The 22037-nt window shown below is 41.9% G+C and overlaps 1 protein-coding gene across 3 annotated transcripts in view; it reads right to left on the bottom strand.

The window, feature by feature from the left end:
• Positions 1-7892: 7892 nt before the first annotated feature.
• The window catches only part of lrch4 (leucine-rich repeats and calponin homology (CH) domain containing 4), a 47235-nt gene continuing 33090 nt past the window's right edge, over positions 7893-22037 (bottom strand). Inside the window, exons 14-19 of one of the 3 annotated variants that reach the window (XM_084547346.1) lie at positions 20689-20790; positions 20511-20608; positions 19322-19459; positions 18034-18111; positions 11998-12090; positions 8060-8184 (exon numbers count right to left, since the gene is read on the bottom strand). In XM_084547346.1, the coding sequence (XP_084403472.1) occupies positions 12034-12090; positions 18034-18111; positions 19322-19459; positions 20511-20608; positions 20689-20790 (473 nt within the window). In that variant the 3' untranslated portion in view covers positions 8060-8184; positions 11998-12033. Of the gene's footprint in view, positions 8185-11997; positions 12091-13347; positions 17705-18033; positions 18112-19321; positions 19460-20510; positions 20609-20688; positions 20791-22037 lie in introns of those variants that run through there. The other 2 variants (XM_084547345.1, XM_084547344.1) reach the window with 2 other exon arrangements.

Below are 22037 nucleotides of genomic sequence, written 5' to 3'. Positions count from 1 at the left end.
AGGACCAAATGCATCCTGGGACACTTGGCTGCACCAAGAACCCTAATTTACCTTCTAATGCATCCTAAATAAAACAGATGGGGTGACATTAATTATTACACAGGATTAGATGTTACAATCCCTTGTGCCAAAATCCCAGGCAAACACATTTAGAGGCCCTGTTCAACTGAGAAACCCTAACAAACCTACAGTCATGTGATATGACGCTTAACCTACAATCTAAATGAACTAAGTAAATGCTGCTGGCTTGTATGGCCCGCTCAGCAGCAGACGCTAACTCAAACCTTGTGAAATATAAGCTAACCAAATGCTGCTGGCTAGCTTAACCTATAATCTAAATGAACTAAGTAAATCCTGCTGGCTTGTATGGCCCGCTCAGCAGCAGACGCTAACTCAAACCTTGTGAAATATAAGCTAACCAAATGCTGCTGGCTAGCTTAACCTATAATCTAAATGAACTAAGTAAATGCTGCTGGCTTGTAGGCCCACAGAGCAGCAGAGGATAATTCAAACCTTGTGAAATATATGCTAACCTAACGCTGCTGGCTTGTATGGCCCGCTCAGCAGCTAACCATAGCTACCAAGCAACATGAAGACATCAGGAACCTGGCCTAAACAACAGCAGTATGCAGCATGTCATTGGGGTTTTCAAGTGGGCACCTCCCTTCACCGATGTTTCGTTAAGTTAGGCCCACGACACCTCGTGAAGGCTTAACAGTGAATTCCAGCGTCCTGGAGTCACCCCCCTCCACGCTGCCACTGCAAAACCCAGTTTTTCTCACCATTAATATTAGACAACAACTAATATTTAAATAATTAGCCTAGTCCTTTTATGAATCACGACACAGACAAATTTACCGTGGTTCGCCCCGTTGATACTGACTAAACCACGTGAACCTATCCAGGCGTTTAGACTGTACTCGGTCAGATGCGTACTTTGAACCGGAACCAGCTGGAAAGCGATTGATGATGTTTCACATTTCACAAGTACAGACAGGGCACTGATGGCACTGAGGTTCTGGGTTCTGATCCATTGGCCGACTGGGGCCTTTCTGTGTAGAGTCTCCCTGTGTCTGCATGGTTCTCTCCAGGTACTCCGGCTTCCTCCCACCGTCCAAAGACGTGCTCCTTGGGTTCATTGTTGATTTGAGCCTTGCGATACACTGGAGACCTGTCCAGGTTGTACCCCTCCTCTTGCCCAATGACAGCTGGGATAGGCTCCAGCCCCCCTCCCCCCTGCGACCCTCCAGAGGACAAGCGGTTACAGAAGTTAATGAATGAATGACAATCCACCGGCCAGACAATTGGCATTTTGTGAGACAACTTTTTTGAACTCACCAAAACTGAAGCATAAAAAGTTTTTCTTGTCAAAAATTTATATTAAAGATTTATCAGATGAGTATCTGTATAATGTGAAAATGGTGTGGGGTGATAAATCCACAAAGAATTGTCATCTACAGCTCAGCCCCTTTGGCTCTTTAGCCTTTTTTTTTAACTTCATTATTATGATTTTCTACAAACCAGCTCCAGATTCTTATCCCAGCTTCGGCAATGAATGCAAATAGACTGCATTAAATAGAAAAAAAAAAGAAGAGAGTGGAGGTTTTGCTCCTCATTTCCAAGCAGATCATCACTGCGTTAATGCTGCGGCATTATGAGGAGGAGGCGGAGGAGGCGGCATGACTTCAGGACCCGCCACCCTCACCCTCCCACTGGTGATGCGCGGGCACCCCTGTGTATAAATGGTGAGCTGCAGACAGACAAAGAAATCCATTACGGCAGGGGCCCGGGAACTCTGGCTGCAGCATTAACGCAGCGATATATACAAAAAGAAATGAGTCACAGGCGGTGAGTCACCAGTGTTGAGAAAACTTTCTAGGACGTAAAGCAGATAAGGGGGAAACAAGGTTGGGTGAACCTGAAGTCACCGGCTATTTCTGATGAGATTTGTAATTAAGGTGGTTGAAAGCGCAGCGATACGCACTGCATTAGAAGGCTCTCATCGGGTAATTTGCATGTGAATGACAGAATTTCCACTTTAATGTTTTATGACAGTAGAATCGTGATATTTAAAAAGAAAAAAGAAAAAAACCTGTTCCATGTTTCCTGACTCTGAAACCTCGCAGAGAAACGCACCTATTTTTTCCCCCTCTCCGATCCATTTCCCACAAACTTTGAATCCCATCCTGTACAGAGGAGTCGAAGGTGTAATCCACTGTTCTACTCGTCTAATGCCTTGATCTGTAGCCCGAGGCAGGCAGACACCCACCGGTACGCCGCGTTCACAGTGTGACTAACACAGACAGCTTTTCAGCATTTGACCTAGAAAAGCAGACGACGTGCAGACACGCAACAAGCTCTTCACTCGACAGAAAGGCGTGGACGCCACCCGTCAGATCAAGGCGAAGGGGGACGTCCTCCGGAAATTGACTCTGACCCAGGTTTGCACTGACCATCTTGTGACAATTCAATATTCTGCTGGGAAACTTTTGGACCTGGCATTCATTAGTGTCGATGGTGTTAGACATGTAGCACCCACCTAGACCAGACCAGGCACCCCCACCACATAGCAATGACACTCCTTGATGGCAGCACACATCCCCAACTCAATTTCAGTTACTCGCACCTGCCTATATAGGCCCGTCTGGCTCAGTTCTCAACCCCCCCAACCCTCTCTGTTCTTTCTCATCCTTTACAATCTCATTGCAGGAACTGGCGTGGGGGGGGGGCAGGGAACCGAAGCTTCCAGACAAATGCCCCCAACCTAAATCTCACTCACTGGGTACCTTGACCTTCATCCGAACATCAGAGGACCACCATCAGTCTCTACATCGTCCTTCATCCCATCCCTTTGACCGATTCATCCCATCCCCTCCACCTCTTCATCCCATCCCCTCCACCTCTTCATCCCATCCCTTCGACCGATTCATCCCATCCCCTCCACCTCTTCATCCCATCCCTTCGACCAATTCATCCCATCCCCTCCACCTCTTCATCCCATCCCCTGCATTTCCCTCCCCGTTGTCTTGTTGGTGAAACTTGAAGAACAAGAAGAAGGTGTTGACCGGCCTCCAAATTCACTTGATCCCAAGCTGATCAAGTATCTGTGGGATGATCCACAGAGACTCCTCCCCTCAAAGCCCCCGCAACCCCTCCCCCCACTAACAACATCCTGTTCCCAGACACCACAGAACACCATCTGTGCGTTTCAATCTTTATTAATAAAGGTAAGGCCCAAAGAGACGCTGTAGCTGGAGCGGGAACATCTTTAAACAACTAGCAAAGAGAAAATGCTAACGCTTGCAGAACTCTGCAGCGTTCTAAGAAAGAAGCTCATGTTTCTGCATAGCATGGAGCTGGGGGAGGGGGAGGGGGTAAGCGAACATGCTGTTATTGCTCCAATTATATCCAGCACAGTGGGATCCAGCCGATTGACCATCCGGCTGCTTCTGTTGACCTGTACATCAATCACTGGTGCTCCACAAATAAAAACCTAATGAAAAGAAGAGTACAACAAAAAAAGATAAACTCAAAGAAGTAAAAAAAATCTCTAAAGTTAGTTGTCACTATTTACTTTGACTCTAGAAAGTATACTGTACTGTTAAGACGACTGCAGACTCATGTAAACCACATTGTAAGTCAAGAGCGCAATTACTGCCGTGTGGTCTTTAATAAAATAAAAATAGATTAGAGAACTTGGGCTTGGTTTATAGTCACTTCTAGGCCAACTAATGAGATCTTTCCCACTCTTGTTAAGTCTTTAAAAATGTTTCCATTCTTCGTTTACAGCAGAGGAGCTCAGAGTGGTCTGCTTTGCAGCCAGATACAACGCGACCCAAATCCCTACGTTCAGACGACCCGAGGCGTTAATCAATACGCGTCCCCGTGTAATGTCCTGAGGTGTGAGGTGTGATGAGGTAGGAGCCAGAAAAACGCAGGACACACACAAGGAGGCGAGGCAGGACGAAATGAGAATCTTCCCTTTAATGTGAGTGGAAGTGCTGCAGTCAAGGCGGGTAATCCTAACAGAGTTCAACAAGAGGTAATCCCACATAAAGTACATCAGCAAAAGTAATCCAGAAACCCAAAAAGAAAGATGTCAGAACACAAGGAAATAACTAGAAATAACTGGAGGGACATAAGAAAAAAACACAATCAGATGCAAGGACCTTGAACAAACTCCGGTCCATAATGAACGATGTCCACCACCCTCTACAGGACACCACAGTCAGGCAAAAGGGAAGAACACAGGCAAACTGACAGGAGTAACAGAACAGAACACTTGACAAAGGACAAGAAAAGCCAAGAAAAGCCAAACAGTCAATACCATGACATCCTGTCGTCAGTCGCTGCCCAGCTACCGTTTTGGTTTAAAGTACGGATCTGACCGAGGACAGTCCAAACGCCCGGATGTGTTCTTACCCCGGCCCGTTTTATTGAGGATTTATTGGAAGGCAAATTGCATGGACTCAGTACAGCCAAGTGTCCCAGGATGCATTTAGCAGGTGTCCTCAAGTACACTGCTGTTCCAAATTCCTAGATCCTCTTCTCCAAAGTCTGTACTTCAGAATCGAACTTGTCAAGAGATTTTCGTACTTGGTGTTGTTGGACATCCTGGGTCTCTCAGCAGTGGTTAGGACCTACCAAGGCAAGTATTTATGCCTTCTCGAAATCTTTTTTACCATAATATATATATGTTTTTCTATATAATTTTCCAAACTGATTTCCTCTTCTGGTGTTTTTAAACTTCTCTTTCATTCTTGTTCATTCTAACTATTGACAGCATTCACTGTAAACCGCTGGTGGTCACAGATTCAACATGCCGACATGTCACAGATGTGAAGCCTTTAGCTTTGCCCACAGTGCCACTCACAGTCGTACGTTACCCCAGCTGGATCAGCCCAGAATAACAGGGACAGCGCAGGGACTCACAACCCCACGTCTGAGCCCTGCAGTGCAGATGAGGCAGGGCAGGAGATCCGCCACCGGCCGATATCTATCCATGATGGAGCGTGGAGGTCCATACCCATCTTCAATTACATCCTATAAATGTCAGGCTGCCTCTTCAGTCGCTGCCTCGGTTAGCTGCAGGCCTCACAGGACGTCCGCTTGGACGTGAGAGGAATCGGCCTGGCGCCATTTCCATGCACAAGTGCAAGCATCCATTAAGCGTGTGTCTTATCAGCAGACGTTCCTCCGAGGCGGAGTGTGTGAGAGAGCAATTAAGATGATAGTCAATTAGGCCACGCTGCTAATTGACTCGTGATTAAAGCCAGAGCTGATTAATAAAGGGAAGATGGAACCTATTTTTCTTGGCCTCAATAGGGAGGAGGTGTGATATTCAGGGTTGTGTTTGCTGATGCGTAGAGGTACACGGAGGAACAGCTGGGCCCTTGTTTCAGTCTGGCTAGCTGAGCATCTAGTGGTGTTCGAGTGCAGCCACGAAACCGCCGTTATTTATTTGCCTTTCTTCTCAACTCTAGGTTCATCTGAGGTAAGCAGGATTTTTAGTGCAACACAGCCCAGAGTGACCATGATACACTGCATCTGAGGCCTCAGTAGATGTGTTGCTAATAACAGACTTGATGGTGGTGGTTTGATTCAAGGGAAACAACTGACAAACCATCTACAGTCTATCTACATCTATCTGCATTTATCTATCTGCGTCTGAGATTCAGTTCTAAGATACCATCGCTAGGGATTGCAGATTTTTTAAGGTCGACTCTTATGCGATAAAAGTCAAGTCTACATTGACTAGTCTCTGATAAAAACACAGTAGAAAGTAATATTCTATATTCTTGACCTGAATACATATGCTGAGAACAGACAGCTCATGTACTACATACTGTGCTCTGCAGATATGTATAGACTGTATAAAAACAGGCAGCACCTCAGCACCATCAATGGCATTTAATAGTACTACATAGTGGTATTTCTGCAGCTTCAGGTCTAATATCTTTGACAAATAGTTGATGTGCAGCCTCCTTCTCTCTGTTACCACAGGATGTTTGGTGAAATTGTTAATTGACTACCATCCAGAGGATTTAGACTGTTCCTCTGCTAGCGTTAGCGGACGCCGCAATGACCCGCTAGGATCCTCAAGCATCTTTTCTGAGGCGGCCATGTTGTTATTGTCTGTACAAACCCTAACTGTCACCAAAGGTGGGAAGTAACGAAGTACAAACACTTTTGTTACTGTACTTTAGTAGATTTTTCAGGTATCTGTACTTCACTTGAGTATTTCTTTTTCCGACGACTTTTTACTTTTACTCCCTACATTTGTACACAAATATCTGTACTTTCTACTCCTTATATTGGAAAAACTCGTTACTTTTTAAACCCCATGGATGACAAGACGTAAAATACGTGACATGATCGGACATGACTAAGCCAGTTTACAACGTTAGCAATGCTATGGGAACACATCGTTTTCATAGTGTAGCTAACGGTAGCTAGCTCTCGGTTTAAAAACAACCCAACAACCCTAGAACTTTTTCATTTTGCAAAATCACCAACGGATGAATTGTTTCATTAATGGCAAAATAATTTTTACTTTTTACTTAAGTGCATTTCAGAGCTTATACTTTCTTACTTTTACTTGAGGAAGGTTGAATCAGTACTTTTACTTTTACCAGAGTATTTTTTTTTTTACACAAGTATCTGTGCTTTTACTTGCGTACAGAATGTGAATACTTTTGCCACCTCTGACTGTCACTCTCAGAACTATTACCTTGCACATTCATGTTCATGTTTCCTCAATAAATGCTCGATCTGTGCCTTCTTCATCTCTCCGTGATCTCAGCCATTGGGAATTAACTGTATGTTCTGTAAATGTGGACTATTTAGCGATGTAATCTCCATTTATAAGCATCATATTGAGACATTTTCTTAAATATCAAGAGCGATCCATGTGAGTGTTGTCCATCTTCTTAGGCGAGACAAGTTTCTGTGCTGCAAATTTGAAAGATTCAAACAAAAGCGACAACATTCAATATAATAAAAGTCAAAAAATGTATCTCCAGATTCGCTTCAATCCCAGATTGCATAAAAAAATAAAAAAATAAAAAGCTCAGGTTGTGTGTATCTGCCCTCCTGCGGGTGTCTAACACTGTGCAACAGCCTTGCAACAGATCTGTTTACTCCTGTCGGATGAAGTCGGAGGTGAAAACGTTTCTTCTAACCAAACCGCGTTGGATCGGAGCGTTTCACACAGTTAATTAAACCTGTGAGTGGAAGCGCCGCCGCTTCACAACACCATGTTCACTTCAGCAGCCTGTCTGTTTAGGAGGTTTTGTTACACCTTGGCAGCAGCGACCGCGACACAGGTTAAAGGCATGAAACTCTGCTTCCTCCGAAATAAACCTGTCACAATCCCACCATGTCCGTGCGCATCACCTGTCTTTAACTTGTCTTTTTCTCTGCTGCTGCTGCTGCTGTTTTACATGCTGCAAAATCAAGACACTTTTAATATCTCTAACTCATTTTGTGGTGGAGTGATATTTTAACTGTCCTTCTATTTGTACCTTGTTTTTAGCATGTCTGAAATGCCACTATACCAAAGAAATCTAGCAAAGTTTAAACACAAAACACACAAATAAATTCAGCAAATGCAAGCATGCCACAGCTAATGTACTGTAACTACATGCATTTTTCTTCATCGTGCAAACCTGCCTGACTACAGCTACATAAAAATTGTGATTAACCTCCGAACAGCTGGATCAGATGAACCCGATGACACTGAAAGTCATGTACAAGCCTAGAAGTGACTATACACCAAACCCAAGCATGTTCTAACTTTAAATGAGTACCTCTTTTTACTTGATATTAGTCTAAAATTTATGTTGTGCTTTTACAAACTTTATTACGACGCATAACAAAAGACCCAACGAGGCTTTGAGTCATGTACAGATTTATTTGAACAATACAACTGATGTTTTGATGATGGACAAGGGAATGTAATAAAGGGGTCAAATATGAAGTTGGGTAAAAAAACAAACACTGATTCGGATGTCTTTGGTGTGAGACTGATTCTGCTTTGTGGAGTTAGGACTGTGACTCGGGCGTTTCCTGCTTCGGGGGCCGCTGGTTGGCGCCATCGGCCTGGTCCACCAATGTTTGGACGGTCTGGGCCAGCCGGCTCAGCCCCTCGTCCTCCATGATGAGCTGAGGGGAACACAGGGAATCCTGGTGGAGGGGAAGGAGAGGTGAGTGAGCAGACACAAGGAAGAACCATGCAACCACACCATGCACTGGTCACTTTTCAAGACTCCACTTTTAAAACCCCCAAATCACTGAATCTCCATCAGCATTCACACAACAATAAAATTAGCAACACCAAAGATATCAGATATAAACATCCCTTGTTTCTATTAATTTAACTGTCAGAAACTCTGATAATGTTCTCCATCAGTACTGTGTGGGTGGGTTGAGCAGATTTGATTAAAAGGGAAAAAATGTGAGTTGCTATGACTTTTAAAGTAGTTTTAATTACAAAATTATTTTGCATCGCATCGCTCCGACTCTCAGCCTTAGGAATGAACTTCTCTTCAATCAAATTCAGTTCTGTTCAGTTTTATTTATATAGCGTCGATATCACCACAAAGTGCTTGACAGAACCCGGAGCCTGAAACCACCGGAGCGAGCTCTAAGGCGACAGTGGCAAAAAAAACCCTCCCTTTTAAGAAAGAAGAAACTGGATCCCTCAGCTTGAGGCCGGCCGAGACAGAAGAAGGGAAAATACATGTAAAATACAGTAGCTACAAGAGAGTACAAGATATAGCCGATGCATGCTACATGACAGATTGTACTAGTACTCAAGATATTAATTGTTAAAATGCTTAATGGGTATGGGTGATCAAAAAGTTACTGTTATAGGGATAAATAAGAGAACAGGTTCATAAAAGTGTCAGTGACAATAGCAGTTCCATTAGAGGTGAGTTAGCTGAATGGTGATGAATGGATATAATAAACAGGTTGGAGAATTATGCATTCAGGTAGGAGTGGAAAATGATAAGCAATGAAGACTGGGCAGGTGGATGATACCAAGACTGACAGACAGAAAAATTTAGATAAAAAATAAGAGGATATGTGCTCAGTGTGAGATAATAAAATAGAGGATAGGTGCTCGGTGAGAGAGAATAAATGAGAGAATAGGTGCTCGGTGAGAAAAAATAAAGTAGAGAATAGGTGTTCAGTGCGAGAAAAAAAAAATTAGAGGATAGGTGCTCAGTGCAAGATAATAAAATAGAGGATAGGTGCTCGGTGAGAAAAAATAAAGTAGAGAATAAGTGTTCAGTGCGAGAAAAAATAAATTAGAGGATAGGCACTCAGTGCGAGATAATAAATTGGAGGATAGGTGCTTGGTGCAAGAGAATAAAATAGAGGATAGGTGTTCAGTGCGAGAAAGAATAAATTAGAGGATAGGTTCTCTGTGATCATGGTAAGCAGCAGCCTAGGCCTATAGCAGCATAACTAAGGGATGGTTCAGGGTACTGTCTTTCTTTTAAGTAATGTTTCATCAGGTTCTGTAACTACTTTTCCTACCTAACATTACCCATTGCAAGACTTGGTGGTAATTTAGCGTTGCAAACTTCTTGATATATTCATAGTTCTCACTGGACATTTTTAGGCTCTTGTGCAGCTAAGCTAACACAGTTCTGTTAGAAGCCAACATGTTGATCTCTAGACCATTTCTGGTATTAAAGGGAAAGCTAGGCTAACCGTGTAACCAACCAAAAGTGGGTGAGCTGACTTAGTAATGTCAAAATAACATTTTAAACGACATTATCTGTAATTATTTAGGATTTTTTAAGAAGTAATTATATTATATATTTGAACACGTTTAAAGGCGATATGTGCAGGATATGAAAAGTCTTTGTGGCAGAAGCATCGAGAACAACACCGCTACGTTCAGATTCAACCAATCAGAATATCCTTGTAGATACTAACCTAGATTAAATCAGTTCTACATAGCATATAGGTTAGTTGTGTTTGTTTTGAAGTGAACCACAGCCTGTTAAATGTAACAGAAATTCTCTTGATGTGTGGGTTTGATGTGGGGAGTTTGTATGTATGAAAAAGGCCGTCTGTAGCAAAGCATGTCATTTCAATCTCATATACAGCGGCCACCAGAAGCATCCGCAACACCCTGACAAATGCTGGAGCGTTTATTGCCTCCAGGCCTGAAATGAAAACCCATTAAGTCAGACTTACTTCCACCTTCCTTTGGAGCAAAGAGCCGGGCGGATCAAAATAAAAAAACACAACCACATACTCGCTTGTGTTGTAAAACAGAAAAAGCTGATGTTCAGTGAGAAACAGACGTCTCTGATCTGACTTTTAATACAGTGTCTCGTTTTTCTCTTGAAGTCTACGGGTCTGCGCGTCGGTTAGCTACCAAAAGAAGGATGAGCTAGTGTGGCTCGAGAGGCCATGGGTTTACAAGCTTGTATTACCTATAATCATAAAATAGACGTAGAGTAAGGCAATGCAATGGGTGAATTTAGTTAAACTGTGTACTGGCAAAAATATATTTATGGTAAATGTTCTTTTGCTCGGATTTACGATGTCAGTTTTGAGCCAATGCACATCCAACAGATAGATTAACACCTGTGCATCGTGGCATTGTGCACAAACATTGAGAATTGGGTTTTTTCCACTGGAAGGTAGGCTTCATTTTAAAACTTAACTGATAACTGAGATTTTTTTTCCGCAGATGTTTGAACACGTTTGGAGGGGCGTCCTGAATTCGTATTAAAACGAAAGCACAGCAACGCTGGAGCTGTTGCAAAGGAAAAACCCCACCCATTGGCGAGGAAAAGCTTTAGCGTTCAACGTGCTAACACACTCTTTTGGCTTTAAACATGTTAACACTGGTTTATTGGCGTCAAATTCAACGGACGGGATTACCACATTTACAGGGTCTTCTTGAAGACGCAGAAAACTCCCCATCTTTTTAGTAAATGTTTCACAGATTAAAGGAAAATGTAGTCATAAAAAAGCACGGTCACCGCACTATTCCAATGCTACACATGTTTGGGTCATAAAAAAGGGTCCAACACTGCATCTGCTTTAGCTTATAGCGCAGCTAAAGAAGCAAAGGAGACAGGATGAAGTTGTGTTCGTTATTAAATCCAACATTGCAAGTCATTTGATAATTAAACCTGACAATTAAAGTCTACAGATCTGTTGTGTTGTATGGTTTGTTGTTTAAAAATCCACTAATGTAGCTCTCTGTCATGATTTATTTGCATATTTATCTTTGCTGGTGTGATCTTAAATAGTGAACTGACGCCTGAAAAACCTTAAATGTTGTGCAGGCTAAGGTCTAAGGAAAAAAAACAAAAAACATTTTGGACGTACAGCACACAAAAAGGTGGATACACAATTGGCAAGACATGTGAAAGCGTTTGTCAGCGGCCAAGTTCTGCCTCCAGGACAATTTTAGTTCCTTTTGTTTTAGTGCAAAGAAAAACACTGTGAAAATGTCTGCATTTCATGAACCATCCCTTTACAAAAACATTTTATGAATAACTTGAAATTTCTTAAGAAAAATAAGTTCAATTTCTGCGCACTGCTGCCACCTGCTGTTCAGTCCTGGGTCTCCGTGTTGTGTTTATGTCTGGAGCGCTTTATTAAGAAAGTGCGAGCCCTAGTGGTCAAGGTAGGAATAGCAGCTCCAGGCCGTGACTGAGGTTAAATAAGGTCATTGCAGTGATGATATTTGAATGTTGGCTTTTTCAAATGAAGCCATTTTTAATTTTATGGGGCACTGAAACCACCCACACAGCAGCAGTGGAACTCGCTCATCCTCAAAAAGTGACATTTCAAACTGCTATTACATCGACCTCAGTCATGATTACTTGATTACCAGGTGAACCTGTAACTCTGACTATAGACAACACACACACACACACATTATATATATATATATATATATATATATATATATCCTGAGCTTCACCACACACCGTGCGTTTATCACAGCTCTTTACAAACCTAGAGGCAGACTTCTTCCTTCTCTCTGACCTTGGCTCAGTTGCACTCACCTGCTCCACCACGGGGCCAGCTTGAATTTATGACGTTAACCTGCTGTTCGGAGAGCACACAGGAGCTTTTAAAGCACAAGGCGAGGAAAAAGAATAAATAAATAAAATAAAAAAGGATTCACGTCGGGGTATCTGCACAACCGCCCATTCGTCCGCCTCGTTACTCGGGCTTTGAACGCATCGTGGAACTGACTTTTTCAGGCCAAATCCAAACGAGAAGGAGACAAGTCTGAGCTGCCCGGTGCTCGTCAGTAGCTCTGGCTGTTATTCTACATTTTGCTTATCATCAAAAACTCAGCGTGCTCACCCCGTCGGCGGTTTTAAGAGCCGTGCTGTGGGGAACAAAAACACTAAAGCCTCAACCTTTTATTTCTTTCAAACTAAAATAAATACAGTTTGAAAAGATGTACAATGAAGCACAAAAGGGGTTCCCAGCTACTGCTTTTTATTTTTATCAGCGCTCAATAATACAGACTCTCTAGGTAATCTGGTGTAACATTATGACCACCTTCCGAATACTGTGTAGCTGTCCCTTGTGGTGACTCATCAGAGAATGGACATAGGCCTTCTGAGGGTGTCCTGTGGGGAGGGGGGTCTAATGAATTTGGAGGCCAGGTCAACACATTGTGCTGTTCTTCATGTTTTTTTAAGTTGTTCCTAAAGCGTTTGGCTGCTGCCATCAAGGAGTGTCATTACTATGGGGTGGGGGTGCCTGGTCTGGTCTAGGTGGGTGCTACATGTCTAAGTAACATCCACACCAATGAATGCCAGGTCCAAAAGTTTCCCAGCAGAACACTGAGTTGTCACAAGATGGTTTAAATGTTATTAACTTTCCCTGTCAGTGGTTTTAATGTTGTGGCCGATTGGTGTATGGTTCATTTTGAGTTCCTTGGCACCTCAACAAGTTTTGGGAACTAACTTCCCGTTATAGGTCCCAATAAAAGAACAAGCTGCATATTAAGCTTTTATACATAAAACAGTCGTTTGCAGGATATAATATAAATAAAATGTAGAATAACACCAGCCTGGTCTCTACCCGACGATTGAAATACAGAAATGACCCAATGACAGGTGGGCCATCTTCATGATAATGGAGCCAGTTCCACGAGGCGCGGCAGATGCGGTCGATAGCTAAATTTAAAAATTTTTAAAAAGTTATAAAGCGGACTTTGAGGCGGCTGCAGATGCCCCCGAGCACAGGGTTAAATTTATTGGCTTATTTAAGCAAAAAGCACAAAAACAAAAAAAAAGCAACGCAAGCGGACAAACAGCACATGGTCAAAGTTTCCATTTTAATAATTTCTTTACAGCTGGAAAAAAAAATATTTCAAAAAAAACAACTTCACATATAGATTCGTATAAACTCAAAAAAAAATTGACTCTCAATAATAATAATAATACAGGGGTATTATATAAATATAAAATATAACAGTATTTCTGTTCCGCTAACGTATTTTTTTAAAGAATATAGCTCGGTCTAAGCCAGTGAACGTATGCATTAGCTTGTGTGACGCTTATCCAGTTTCATTTATAAAATATACATTTGAATTGAAACAGTATAAACTCCATATTAACAGCAGGCTGGTAAAAAAACAAACAAACAAAAAACTGTTAGACATTTATTTAGGGAGAGTGGGGGGATGTGACCTATAGACGACAGCAGAGACATAGAAACTGAATGTGGACGGTGTACTTCCTCTGAACTAAATCGATGTCTTTCACAATCTGGTGCCCAAAAGTGTTTAAATTAAATAAATTAAAAAAGCCGTATTAAGAAATAATTACGAGTACGGCGTGTAAAATATAAACCAATAATTTATGTAAAGGAAGGCAGCTCATTGCTCTAGAGCAGGGGTGTCTAACTCATTTTAGTTCAGGGCGGGGGAGGGGAGGGTTCACATACAGCCCGATTAGATCTGAAGCGGGGGTGGGACCAGTAACATGACTCCAAACGGTTTATGTGTTTTAGTGCAAAAAAGAAATAAGAACTTTTCCAAAACAATCTGAAAGAAAAGAAAAAAAGTGGAATCTCAACACATTGCTGCCATCTACTGTTTAGTTCTGGGACTGCGTTTGCAACTTTTACTGAAATTGCGCGACCCCTAGTGGACAAATTGAGAATCACATTTAATTTTATTGAAGAATTGCAGTTGATGTCTTCTATGTAGTTTCCGCTCTTTGCTAAATCAGATTGGACCTTTTTTGGGCTGGTTTTTGGCTGCGTTTGGCGCCCCTGCTCTAGAGAGTTCATTTTCATCACTTCCATTAACTTATTATTATTTTCTATAATGTCACATTTTAGCTAGAAGGCTCAACGGCCGCTCCCAGATTTAGCCACTCAGCCGCTACAGACCTTTTATTCTGCAGCAGACAACATGCAACTGGTTAATTTAAAGTCTCGCCTCCGGTCCCCCGGCAAGGATTTATTCCTAAATAGGACGACACGCATCTCTAAAGAGCAATAAAGCAGCATGTCTGTGCGCTCACTCAAACTAAAATAGGCCACGAGGAGGCCTTGTTGAGAGAAATAAAAGGACGGGTTTGTTAGTTCAGTCACAGCAGCAGCTAAACAGCGGACTGAGAATTAGCCGCCGCTGTATGCTAACAGTCTGAATCTACAGCAGCTGTTGAGCTTAAAAATATCTAACTGGCCTCTAGAGGGCTTATAATGGCACGATTTATTGGTAGTTTATATCCTTTACACAATTTGTTCATATATTTAGTAATATGATCGTTATTAACCAAATTAACACCCGTTTTAAAATAATTGGTCCTGTTAATTAATGAGCGCAGCGATAGACCACAAATATATATATATTTTAGATGATTCAGTCCTTCAATGTCCCTCTAACATTTTTAGTTTTTAAATATTGTTTCATAAAGTTAAAATACTCTGACTGCTGTGGCGGCCTGGATCTCATAAATCTAATGGCCCCTCCCCCCACCGACCACCGAGGGAATCAAATATCCATCAGTCCACTTAAAGGTGGGGGAGGGGGAGGGGTAAACTTTTAAAACAGTCAATGTTCTTTTAACTCGGAATAATTGAATATTGATTTTAGTTTTATCTAGTTTACCTTTGTGTGTGATTTAACAGCGCACGTATTGATTTCACAAAAGCTTTTATGAGACTCTATTAAAAAAAATAATAATTATTTGGTTGAACCAAATTAGTGTTAATATCTGTTTCACCACGGAAACAAAAGAAAACAAAACAAAAAAAAAGAGACCAGAGTGCAAAATAAATTAAAATAATAATAATAATAAAAAGCAATAATTTAAGAACCTGTTTACATTTATACAAACATGAACTCGGTCAGGGTGGACAACAACAAAAAAAGAAAGAAAAGAAAGCTCCTGGAGAGGATTCGTACCGTCTCTTTACAGGACTGATGCAGCGACACCGCCCCCTGCTGTTCAAACTCAACAACAACAACTCACATAGAACCAAGTGGTCTCGGGCCAGTGTTCAGTAACAGGCACTGTTTTAGCTGTCTCTAACTCACTTAACATCCCGCTTCCTTCCACATTTAATCAACTTGCATCTGTCTCAAGGCTTTTTTTTTTTTTTTTTTTTTTTAAAAAGAAAATATCACATTCACAGTTCAATCTCGGGGAGCGGGGTAACTTGAACAGATTCTGTCTCTCAGGACAAAAAGGGTCCGTCTAATTTTCTCGGAGGCACAAATAGTGTCAGTGGTTGAGTCCAAACATGGTGGGCGGAGCTAAAGAACCACAGCCTCTAAGGAACTGACGTCCAAAGATTTACGTGAAGAAGAAGTGAAACGAGCTTTTTGCACCCATTAGCTTATTGTTCTGGTTTTACAGCCTCTCGACTTTAATGGTCTGTTCGCTCTAAGTGCTTCAACTGGGCTTGCTTCAGGAGCAGGAAGCTGTTTTTAGTGTAAAAGCTCCCGACACTCGGTGTTTCCACCTCAGGAACTCTCATCGAGGAGCAGGAACTTTTGTTTAATACGTCAGTGGCCTAATTTGAATAATTTATCTGAGACTTTGGCGCTACTAGGGGAAATCACACATGCATCCTTTTCTGGAGGAACTTTCAACTCTAAACCTAAATTCCTGGAACTAAGTTCCCGAAACTTTTGCTGGTGGAATAGCAAATCCATTGTAGCAAACGAGTCTTAAGGACAGTTATAAGTGTCCATGTTCACACAAAGTATGAAGCTTTAGTCTGTAATGGAGCTTCAACAGAGGACATGGTTCCCTGGTTCCACCACAGGAACTTATACATCAGGGGACTAATAAGCATAATCTCTCTGGGACTTTGGCTCTACTGTGGAAATCAAATATGCATCCTTTTCTGGAGGAATCTTTAACCTTAACCTCCCTAAAGTTCCTGGAAAATAGTTCCTGCAACTTTTTTTGGTGGAAAAAGCAAATGCACTGTAGTAAACAAGTCAACAGAGGACATGGTTCCCTTGTTCCACCACAGGAACTCTCACTGAGGAGCAGGAACTTTTTTTTAATATATATACGTCAGCAGCCTAATTTGCATAATCTCTCTGGGACTTTACTGTAGAAATTAAACATGCATTCATTTCTGGAGGAACTTTCAAACCTAAACCTAAATTCCTGGAAAATAGTTCCTGCAACTTTTGCTGGTGGAAAAGCAAATGTAATGTAGCAAACAAGACCTAAGGACAGTTAGAAGTGTCCATGTTCACAAAAAAGTATGAAGCTTTAGTCTGTAACAGAGCTTCAACAGAGGAAGTGGTTCCCTTGTTCACAGGAACTCTCACTGAGGAGCAGGAACTTTTTATATATACACGTGAGGGGTCTAATATGCATAATCTCTCTGGGACTTTGGCTCTACTGTGAAAATCACACATGCATCCTGTTGTGGGGGAACTTTCAACCCTAAACTAAGTTCCTGGAAAACAGTTCCTGCAACTTTTGGTGGTGGAAAAGCAAGCAATGTAGCAAACAAGACCTAAACACAGCGCTGCACCATGTTTGTGTCCATGTACACATAAACCATGAAGCTTTAGTCCGTAACGGACGTTCAACAGAAGTCGTGGTTCCCTTGTTCCACCCGTTCGCATCTCAACCAATGACAGACTTTATGCCACTGAGCTATTCTGCTTCAGGCTGAGGACTCCCCCTCTTCTCCCAACATTTGCATTAGTGAAGACTAAACTAGGCTAAGGCATTTCACTGTCTGTTCCATCTGCTCTCATCCAGTATTCTGTCCATCATTGTAGTGCTCCCTGTTGCTATAAACCTCCAAAATGAAGCGCTGTAGCTTCAGTGTGCTCTCTGTAGTGTTGTTGATTTTTTAAAAAACAAAATAAAAGGTGCCCGGCTGCATGTTTTATACACGTCTAACACCCAAGAAGTGCAGCTGAATAGCGTCAACGCACACTCTCAAGTCTATACTGTATGTATACGCTGTGTCGGCCGCTTTAAGTGAGCAGGTAGCAGTAGAGGACGTAGAGCAGCGTCATGACCGCAGAGTAGAAGAGCAGGAAGTCTGTGGAGAGCAGCAAGGAGGAGGACGAGGACGATGAAGACGCAGGCGAGGAGTGACGGTCCTCCGCCGTCTCCCCCCCGTCCATGGCCTGCAGCAGGGCCGTCACACAGCGCAGCACAGCGGGCAGCTTACATAGAAGCACATCAGAGCACACACACACTTCGGTCTGGACAGGACGGCGCACACACAAACACACAAACACACACACGGGAGGAAAATACAAGTAGTTAAATTGTTAACACTGGGACGTAATAGTAAGACAAAAACATAAAGTGCAGAACGGCAGAAAGCAGAGTTAGGATTGGACTGGCGTGGACGGATTTGGATGGATTTACAAAACATTGCTCAGTCCAACCCTAACAGCAACACAACTCAGCTGACAGCACGCGTCCAAGTTCAGGATTTAATTTTTCTGCATCTCGATTGAGCAAAAACTCATCCGCGAGTCGTAAAGAAAAAGACACGAGAAGTGAGACCATGAGACAAGGTGTTTACCTCGGGGACGCCCAGCTTGCGACAGGCGGCGATGAAGTTCTCCACGTTGAGTCGACACTTCGCTGAGCTCAGTTTTGGCTGCAACACAAAACGTCACCACATTTTAGACGAATAAGACGGGGTTATCTGGAGAGAGAGTAGACGGCCATCTGCTCCCAACTCATTGTTTGGTAAAGAAGCCTCTGATCTGACAGTTAATTTGCTGCCGATGCAAAACCCAAATACTGTTCCTGCTCAGTAATTATGTCAACTTGATTCTATTTTAATGCTTTTTGTTTGCCCTTAAGCTGCCGCCAGTCAAACTGACTTCCTGTACCCATACCTGCTATTGCGTCATTCAGTTTGCTTTGGTTTGATTTATCTTCATGCGCAGATTACTTGGGTTGCTACCGACATCTGATGAAAGTCAAAAGCACCTTTAGAAATATACTTGCTGAGAAGTTTTGCACTACTGTCAACTCCACTGGTTCTTTTTAATATTGCGCAGTATGCATGGTTCTGCCACTTCACAATTTACAGACTATTTGCACTACTGCGTATACTATAAAGTACAGATCACTCTTGCACTGCTGAATTTGGTTTTATGCAATACTCTGCACGTCATACTGTACCCTGCATGCTGCTAAAATAACCCAACGACTCTTTGTAATCACCAAACCCATTGTTATAAATAGCTAGCCTACTGCTGTATATTTTAATCCTGTGCTGAACCAATGCGGTGAAATGTGCTTGTTATGTATACCTGAATGACAATAAAGTCTATGCTTTTAAATGAGAAAAGTAAATTCATGTAGCTTGAGCTTAAAGGACCCTAACTTTGGTCCGAGCCACAGACAGTATAAATATGTGCAAGCTGAAGCAAGTAGAGCTCCCCCTTGTGGCTGGTTACAGTATAGGCCATAAGCTCCACCCCCTCCATGTTAGTGGATGGAAATTGGGTCAAACTAAAACACGAAAATACATGTCAAATAATTTATCTTTGTCATTTTAGGTAGTTAATATAATGGTGGTGAATGTTCAAGTGTCAATTTTAGTTTTAGTTAGTTATTTGATCCAACATTTCCTTGTAACTGGTGGAGGTACAGCAGAGCGTAGAATTAATTCAATGAAAACGTGAGTGAGTCTGGAGGAAGTGTGGGCGGGGCATCGATATCAGGGCTACACTCTCGGACCGTACTGATCAAACTATGGCTACTAACTCTCAAGATGGCGGTGCCCGTATTCCCAGGAAAATAGCGTCAGATTGGCCAATGCACGGACAAAAAAGGGGACCGGCGGCGACACTCACCACTGCTGGGGAGGGAATATGGATGATTGACACGGAGCGTGGCCTGATTTGATTGACCAGCTGGCAGAGGATGGTGCCGTTGGACAGGGCCTCGCCCAGGTCCTCTGGTAGGGTGATTTTCAAGCGGGACTCCAGAGTCTGAGGAGACAGGATTACTTTTGAGGACATGTCAACACAGAGTACTTTCTTTGGTTGTTCATTAGGGACTTTTTTGTCCATTTAGGCAACTTTCCTCTTCATCTGGCCATCATTTTGGCTGGGTTAGTGCATGAGGCACAAGTCTCTCTCTACACAAAGTTTGGAATTTAAAAAAAAATAAAAAATTCTAATTGGTCAACAGAACAATATAAAAAAAATGTACTGCACCCTTGAGTCATTAAGTCCAAAAAACTGCTATAAAAATGGATTAATTAACTATTTCATATTTTTTTCTGCTTTTTTTCTGCAAAAATCTCTTAAACCACTTAAGCACTTTACAAAGCTTCCAAAATTTTGAGGATTTTAACCATTTAAATGTCAGTTGATTACTTAAAGTCTGTCTTTTAGGAAAAAAAACAAATAGGCCCTATAATGGGGAAATGGTTGATTTAAGTGTTGAACACTAAAAATGACAAATTTGACTATTTTTCTCAAAAGTGAAACCCTAATATTGCAGAATGAATGTTTATACTGTGTCATGGCTGAGAGATTTAAAAATGTGGCTTTAATGGTAGGTCAATGGGACATTTTTTTTTAGGATAGTAAATTTTAAATCTGATGCTACACAAAAACTAATTATGCAATGAAGTCAATATTTTTAGATAATCTTGGTCATATCCAAGACTGGTATGAAAAAAATGCCCCAGCCTCCCAACATTAGTTTTATGGAAAATAACCAATTTTTTGTAATTTTTTTCGTAAAAAATAAACAAAAAAACCCTGACTTTAAGTAATCAAACTGGCATTTAAAGGGTTAAAATCCTCAAAATGATTGAATTTTTGCTAGTTTTGCAAGGTGCTGAAGTTGTTTAAGAGATTTATGCAGAAAAAAGCAGAAAAAAATATTAATCAGTTAAGTTTTTATAGCAGTTTTTTGGACGTGGACGTGGATATCTTGGATCTTTGCTGAGACAACCATTGTATTCATAGTGTTAAAACTTATTATCCAGTGTGTGAACCAGCTTCCATTTCTTTATCGTGTGTGGTTTACCTTGCGTAGCTGCGTGATGTCCGTTCTCTCCTCTTTGGGCGAACGCAGCGTCATGCGAGACTCGCTCCTGCCAGACTCACCGAGACTGAAGGTGGCTCCTGCCAAAAAGAAAAGTTGTTGAAACTCGCTGAGGGAAATAAATGAAGGGCATGCAACAGTTCACGCTGATGGAGAATACCTGTGGGCTTGACATTGCTGCGGGAGGAGGTGCGAAACAGGAAACTGTTGGGTTTCTGAGCCTGACCGGGAGGAGGGGACGTCTTCGGAGAGGACGGGACGTCTAATGCAAACATTCATGTCAGTATGTAAAAAAAAAAAAAGTGTTCGGCCGGATACACTCCCATGCACACAGACAGGAGAAGATAAATAATAAATAGCATCGGGATTTGGTAGGAACAAGCTCCAGCAACTAGGTTAACAGATTCTGATCCCGTAAATCCAGGTTAATAGATCTTAATCCGTATCTCAGCTCCCTAATCCAATACCACTTAAATATGTTGAATGTGAGAGGCTGTAGTAACAAAGTTCCACCCACTAGTGAGGAAGACGCTATCCCACTAATAGCTAAATAAGCAAAAATGTCTGTGAAGGTTTTAAGTCATCCAGGTCCTTGTATATACAAAAAAGTGTTTAAAAAAGGCAACTGGACTTTTTTTGAGAAGACGTTTCACCACTTGTCCGAGTTGCAAAACTGCCAAAAATATTGACTTGATTGCATTATTAGTTCAGATTTAAAATTTACTATCCTCTTGCGACCTTAGCGGATTAAAAGAATGTCCCATTGACTCCCATTAAAACCACATTTTTTAAATATTTTAAAGCTTTTAAATTTGGATGAGTGGTGAAACGTCTTCTCAAAAAACTCTACAAGTCCAGTTGCCTCTTTTAAACACTTTTTTGGACAAAAACGTAGTCTCTATTGTCTGCAATGCACAGCACATGTGATGCAAAATTTTGAACTTTACAGATTTTGAGCCATTTAAACCACGTCAGTTCATTCATTTACTTTTTCCTTTCATGCCGGGGACGGGTTAAGTCAAGCAGTTTGGTTCCATAACCAAATATAATACCTGAAATCTTGAGGTATTACTTAGGATATAAAATATGGCTCAGAAGAATTGCATAAAAAGCATAAAAAGCTTTGGGAAAACTAACAAAATTGAATAATTTTTCTGTGAAGGGTTGCCAGGGGGCTTGACTCTATCCCAGCTGTCATTTGGGAGAGAGGTGCGGTACACCCTGGACAGGTCTCCAGTCTATCTCAGGGCTAACACAGAGAGACAGACAACCAATCACACTGAAAATGCAAACTCCAAAGGGTGGATTCGAACCCAGTTTTGACACAATTGGTTGGTACTGAGCTCTAAAGTTTGATATCCAGCACTGGTAGCAGGTTGGCGGGTGGAAATCTGCCACGTTTTCTCTTCCTGGGCTAACTTTGGATGGAAAACCCGAAAACATAATCCCCGCGGTTGTTGATGGCAGAATAAATGGGCATGGGAGAGTCCCAGGACAGAGTGGGGTGCG

This window comes from Chelon labrosus (genome assembly GCF_963514085.1).
Source record: "Chelon labrosus genome assembly, chromosome: 1".
NCBI lineage: Eukaryota > Metazoa > Chordata > Actinopteri > Mugiliformes > Mugilidae > Chelon > Chelon labrosus.
This window is presented reverse-complemented; position numbering and strand designations above follow the sequence as displayed.